At 41.2% G+C, this 6,593-nt stretch overlaps 1 protein-coding gene across 1 annotated transcript; it reads left to right on the plus strand.

The window, feature by feature from the left end:
* Positions 1-1,133: 1,133 nt before the first annotated feature.
* ets2 (v-ets avian erythroblastosis virus E26 oncogene homolog 2) lies at positions 1,134-6,593 on the plus strand. The gene is made up of 9 exons (XM_058412217.1): positions 1,134-1,333; positions 1,817-1,882; positions 2,664-2,784; positions 2,998-3,117; positions 3,237-3,437; positions 3,636-3,851; positions 3,950-4,213; positions 4,312-4,430; positions 4,538-6,593. The coding sequence occupies exons 2-9, from the start codon at positions 1,823-1,825 to the stop codon at positions 4,751-4,753; spliced, it is 1,317 nt and encodes a 438-aa protein (XP_058268200.1). The 5' UTR covers positions 1,134-1,333; positions 1,817-1,822; the 3' UTR covers positions 4,754-6,593.

Genomic DNA, 6,593 nt, shown 5'->3' on the forward strand with positions numbered 1-6,593 from the left:
GCACATGCTCGTTCAGATTGTGATCTGGGGGCCAAGTTAACACCTTAAACGTTTTTGTCATGTTCCTCAAACCTTTCTGGCAGGGAGATTTATCCTGCTGAAAGAGCCCACTGCCAATAGTCCTGAACGAATGTACTTAGTCTGCAGCAATGTTTAGGTAGGTGGTATGTGTTAACATCCATACATCCATCTCTTCCCCAGGTAAAAGATGCACAGCACACATCTGGCCATCCACATGATATAAAAGAAAACATGACTCCTCAGACAAGGCTGTCCATCATCTTCCATTGCACCAGGGTCCAGTTTAGATGCCAATGTGCCCATTGTAGGTCTTTGTGGTTTCCAGTGGTCTGTGGCTAGGACACAAACACAGTTAAACAGTCTGTATTATACAGTATTTAGTTCTAGTCCACTAATCTTTTTGGCCAAGTGGTGTTCCAAGAGCCTATATTTCCTATAACCACACTGAGATGCCTCACAATGTTTATCACTCCATTTGTCTGTGTTCACCATGTACAATTCCACTTCCTAGTTTGAACTAGTCACTAGAGTAGTGTTAACTACATCATCAGTGGACATGCCAGACTTTTCAGGAATATTACTATAGACTAAAAATGTGAAGTCAGATGAAAAGGAAATAAGAAGGGCGGTCAGTTTTACTGGTGTGAGCTAGCTAGCTGACATGCTATAAAGAGAGCGTTCCTTAGGGGCTATTTCTGCTAGTGGAGCAAAAATAAACAGAACATTTGGCCATATTGTGTCAGAAATGTCGATATTTTAACTCGTTACTGTCGTATAAAAGCAATATTGCACTCGTAGTCATTCATTCACAATTTTTTCTTGTACAATATTCCTTAATTAGAATGAGAGCTTTAATTTACACCTTGCAGCCAGAGCTATACTGTCTGAGCCGGGATCTTTTAAAATGAATTTACCAATCAATAAAGAACATTAAGTAACACTGTGAGATAATAATTATAAAAATAATAATAATAATTTCTTAGGTTCCTTGGCGATAAATTGTTGATGTTACTAATACCATGGTAATGTTTGTTCAAACGTCAGGTCAGAAATTACGGCGAGAGGCGGAGTCGCTACGCGCCATGGCTCCGCCCACCGCCTCCTGTAAAGAGCGTTGAGAGGCGCGCGCTGCTTCATTCACCAGCAGGTCTCTGTATTATTATAACACATTGCTTTGGTGAGTCAGCCGGGCGATTATTCACAGGATTACTTTCAAAATATACCCTGGGAAGGACTAACTCTACTAGGAAACTGCGCTTTGACAGTCTGTGATTTGATATATCGTTCCTGCCTCCGCGGAAACATTCAACAGGTTAGTACGCTTCGGTGTATGGTCCTCTGTCGGGAAACTCTAAGCCTCTGTGCATTAGGGATGATTACTGAGCATTGCTTTTGAAAAATATTCAGAATTCAGAATAGTAATTCAGTGAATTAGATTAGTTTATCGGGACATTTCTGAGTAGAAAGATTTGTTGAGTTTGACGTGCATGGTACGTATTACATAATGGGTCTTGACCGGAATGTGTAATAAACATTTTGTGGTGGTCGCTCATCTCATTTTTCCATAGTCCGCCCGGCCTGCTGACTTATTGCGCGATGAGTCACTTCTCAGCAATGAGGAACCCCTAACCCCCAATTCCCCCTATAAAAAATGTAAACTATGGGTGGAACCGAAATATGACGCATGGCCGAAAAATAAACGCGGATTCGACCAACTCGCGCCTTTTGAGTGCTCTGCTCGCGCGCTACGGATGGGGAGGCTAGACTTTAACATTTTTCCTGGTTATTTTTGCAGAGTGCAATGTGTGACCTCACCATGGACCAAGTGACACCTCTGTCATCGGGTTATCGCCGCCTGAAGGTAAGGACCAGAGGGTTTTCTGATCTTGTACTTTACTTGCCTCTGACTGACCGCATCTTTAATTAAGAGTAATCATTGATTTAATTGGCATTTCACGTCTTCAGTCAAATGTTGAGAGGGGTTGAATAATTCTCAGCAGACATAGTGATTAATCTAGACCGTATTTATTTATTTAGATTTTTCAGTTCCTTCTGGTTAATGAAAAACATATATGCCGACCTCTGTGCGCTAAGGATGATAATGAGCAGATGTAGAATAATGAGTGTATGAAGCTTCATAGCCGAGTTTGACCGCTGTGAATGTAGGTCTAATCTAATCTAAAAGGAACAGGACAGGTTTTAATCTGATTCTGGGAGAGTAGCTCTGCGGCGTCCTGATTGGACGTTCCGCCCACGCGCAGCCTGCCTGACACGGAACAGGAAAGCCAAATATGGTCAAAGGCTCCGTCGTTTCGTGTTTGAGTAATATTGCCTATGCAGAAGGGAGTGCCCTCGGGGTTTTTTCCTCTTGTGCGTTATCTGTGACTGCCTTACCAATGTGACTTTCAACAGACATTGTAAACTTTAATGATTCATTGTCTGTGTTTTTTTCTTCTTTCTTTTCCATCAATGTAATTAGTGGACCCGTCACTTGGCTGGCAGTAAACACTATCCTGAATTTACTGCTTACCATAATTAGTTTGAGAACATAATGGCCCTTTTGTGTGGTACAGTAATACGGTAGCACTCACTATGCTCATAAAGTGATGCTTATTTTTTATTTATTTATTTTTTTTTTACAGAGGCAGGTAGCTCTGGAGCTGTTTGAAGACCCCATGTCTCTGTTCTCTGGGTTTTACCCATTAGTGGAGGAGGAGCCGGCAGCTCAGGAAGTCCCATCTGGTTTGGAGTGCGCTCCACAAGGTAGAGATATACATCAGTATAAGTTTACATCAGTAATGTATTGTACACATGATTCAAAAGCACAATGAAAAGCTAGGGTGCACAATCATGAACAGAAATTTGTGACGTTCCAAAACCCTATAAAAATGAAAATTACTTTCAACAACCTAAAGTATAGTAATTGTGTCTTATGGAGTAGTAGTGTATTTACATCTAAATCCCACTGTTTTTCAGATCTGGGACCATGCTCCGTGCCATTGTTGACTCCCTGCAGCAAAGCAGTGATGAGCCAGGCTCTTAAAGACAGTTTTAATGGTTTCAGCAAAGTCCAACGCATCTGGGGTATCTCAAACAGTGAGTCACTCTCTGCTTCCTAAACTGTTCAGAAATGATAAAAAACAAAAAGGTTTCATTCAGTTGAATGAATTCTAACTTCTAACATTAAAATTCATAACATAAAATTCATCTTTCAGACCCATGGAAATGGAGCAAGCAGCATGTCCAACAGTGGCTGCACTGGGCTGCTGGCGAGTTCAGCCTCACCAATGTGAACTTCTTCAAGTTTGATATGAGCGGCCAGGAGCTGTGCGACCTGGGGAAAGACAGTTTCTTGGAATTAGCTCCAGATTTCGTGGGCGATATTCTTTGGGAGCACCTAGAACAGATGATGAGAGGTAAAGCCTCTTCTCCTGCATGTATTTATGCAGGCATCTTATTCATGTCTGTTATTGTTTGTCTGTGTGTTTTAGTGAATATATCAAGTATAGATATAATGAATATTATATCTATATATAGGGAGAGCAAATTATTATTTTTTGAAAGCCTTTCACTTGGGCTAAACAAATGTTAACTAGACATGTTTGTGTTTAAAGGTTTCAGTGTGGAGGACACACAGTATGCACTGCAGGCCTCAGACAATACTAGTAGTCTCCTAAGGGAGCTATTTGAGACCCCGGATAGTCCCACCCCTCTGATCCCCGAGCCGGACTTCTCCATGTTCCCAAAACCTCAACTGAGCACGGTGAACGTCAGCTACATCAACCAGGAATTCCCAAATGCCAAAGCACAGCCACGCCTTAACACACACTGTGAGTCTAATAACCTGTTTGCTTAAACGAATCTGTCACCTGACAAGCTATTAGATCATTATGATGATTATGATGCCAATTTGTCTGTCATCCTGTAGTCTCATCCCATGAGCAGACCTCTGTTGAGAGTGTGGACAGTTTGGAGGGAACCGAGCGTGTCCTGCACTCGTGGGGCAGTCAGTCATCCCTGGCTGACACCCAGCGTGTGCCATCTTATGACAGCTTTGATGACGAGTACAGCGCAGTGCCACTGAGCCTGGGCAAGCAAGGCCTGTCCTTCAAAGACTATGTACAAGAGAGAAATGAGCCGCTGGAGCAGGGCAAACCGGTCATCCCTGCCGCTGTGCTTGCTGGATTTACTGGTGCGTGGTACATTAGTTTCTTTCATTCACTTTTTACTTTTCTTTTTTACTTTCTGATTTTAATTAAACCCCTGCTGTTAATGTGTTGTCCTTTATAGGAAGTGGCCCTATCCAGCTGTGGCAGTTCCTGCTGGAACTCCTGACAGATACAACCTGTCAGGGCATTATCAGCTGGACTGGAGATGGCTGGGAATTCAAACTCACTGACCCTGATGAGGTAAGAGTGTTTGCATTTATGTGAAAATTATTAAATAATAAAATAAAATCAAAATCTCCATGGTGTACACGAATTCTCACAAATTTTGTCCACGTGTTTCTCTGTAGGTGGCTCGCCGCTGGGGCCGCCGCAAGAACAAGCCCAAGATGAACTATGAGAAGCTAAGCCGTGGCCTGCGCTACTACTACGACAAGAACATCATCCACAAGACAGCTGGAAAACGCTACGTCTACCGCTTTGTTTGTGACCTCCAGAACCTCCTGGGCTACACCGCAGAGGAGTTGCACGGCATGCTGGGAGTGCAGCCTGACACTGAGGACTGAACCAAGCAAAATGCCCCTAGGAGTGGTGTGTTTGATGGAGAAGGGGAAGTGACCCCCGTTGTCCACTGTTACAGTCGGGCTCTTTAATAGGTCTGCGCCCTGAATGACGGCAGTAGCGCAGCTGCACTTGAAGCCTCTGCACTGGCTGCACTAGAAAACGTGCAATTTTCTGTGTTTGGCCTGGAGCATCTTTACAACAGGCACATTTCAGAAAGACAGAAACCCTGCAACTGAGCGGACATCTGGTTCAAAGACTCTCGTGCTTTATAAGCTATACAGATATGAAATTCTCTTTAAAAACAATGTTTCTTCTATCACCAGAACTAGGTGTTCAGAGTCGGTCAGAGGTGTGTTTAGACTAAAAGAGACGTGTACAGAGAAGAAAGAATATTTTTATGTTGGCAGAGAGAACGGGGTGCCTGTGTAGCACACTGTATTGAGACTGTTGTTATATAACACATGCTGTTGCCTTTACTGACTTGCAAAGTGCTTTAAACTCCAGACTTGCACGCTTCCTTTGTTACTAGAGAGCCATCCAGGATATCAGCCAAGTACAAATGTGTAAGTCTGTGTGCTTTTCTTCTTGCAGTCTTACTCAGACCTGTATTTTCAATAGACCATGATTGTAAACGAAATACAGTGTATAATTTATTGGAGCATTTTTGATTGCAGCCGCTGTAATGAGCACATTTTGTATCTGGGTAATTAATCGTGTATTTTTTTTTTTTTTTTTTTTTTTTGCAAAGGCCAAAGTGACATTCCAGTTTCAGTATTTAATGTCATCACAAGAGATCTTGCATTAAGGTTAATAGCATCGGTGGACAACTTTCTATCAGATTTATATCATATTTTGAAACAGCGGCAGAACTAAACTTTATGGTACCTTCTGTCAAAATGGGTCGTTTACTATAAGTTTTATTTATCTTTTTACATGTCTGAATGTATTTAGCTCTATTTATTTAAATCAAAGCCATACAGGCACTCAGAGGATTCTACAAGTTATGATTGTTAAATATGTTTTTGTTGTGGTTAGTTCTCTTATGTACATGATATTTTGGTAACTGTAAATGTGTTGGATCTATTTAATTGCTGTTCTTAGCATTACTTGTAAAGGAAACTGATAAGATGCCAGATTAAAAAAAAAGAAAAAAAATCGAAATCACTGTCATGGGGTGGGGATCGTGTCCCAACCTTAACTATACACAACATTTGTATAAAAGCTTTATGTGAAAAGAAAATGAGGTTGTGTTGCTATTCAAACACGTTTTGTGGAACTGCTTCAACTTTTACACAAATCTCGATGTCTTGTATGTTTATAAAATTATTTTTTTACATAAATCCTCTGTGTTATGTTGTTTTGTAATATTTTATGGGTTGTGTACTTGTTTGGTCCAATGTATTAAATACAGCTTTATTTGACATAGAGAGTGAATGAAAGAAACAGCAATATGGAGGTAAAAGCTGATCTGGGACGGGGTTTTTATACTGATAGTAAGGCAAAGAACTGGTCCTGGAGTTAAACCGATTGATAACTGTGATATAGGAGCAACAGTGTATGGGCAGAGAAACTGGAGAAAGCTAGACCAACAACAGCGATGAATCACGGCTTCAGTCACGCAACTGGAATGTTGAGAATGAAGCCATCGCACCCAAGAAGTGAACAGAGTAATTAAATGAAACTGTACTATGATTTTGGGCTATAGTTTCCCATTGATGGAAACTGATTAAAAAGTTCACGTGTCTATTTAGATTACATTATAGTGCATACTTTGGCAGTAAGAACACATGTATCACTCTGATGACACTTGTGCTGTTGTGAAATAAATGTTTTTTAAATGAA

The sequence above is a fragment of the Hemibagrus wyckioides genome, linkage group LG16, assembly GCF_019097595.1.
Source record: "Hemibagrus wyckioides isolate EC202008001 linkage group LG16, SWU_Hwy_1.0, whole genome shotgun sequence".
Lineage (NCBI taxonomy): Eukaryota > Metazoa > Chordata > Actinopteri > Siluriformes > Bagridae > Hemibagrus > Hemibagrus wyckioides.

Excerpts from the sequence above, each read along its gene's own strand:
- ets2 (XM_058412217.1), top strand. The coding sequence starts at position 1,823 with ATGTGTGACCTCACCATGGACCAAGTGACACCTCTGTCATCGGGTTAT. Across the intron at positions 1,883-2,663 it reads CGGGTTATCGCCGCCTGAAG|AGGCAGGTAGCTCTGGAGCT; the intron begins GTAAGGACCAGA and ends TTTTTTTTACAG. Across the intron at positions 3,118-3,236 it reads CATCTGGGGTATCTCAAACA|ACCCATGGAAATGGAGCAAG; the intron begins GTGAGTCACTCT and ends TTCATCTTTCAG.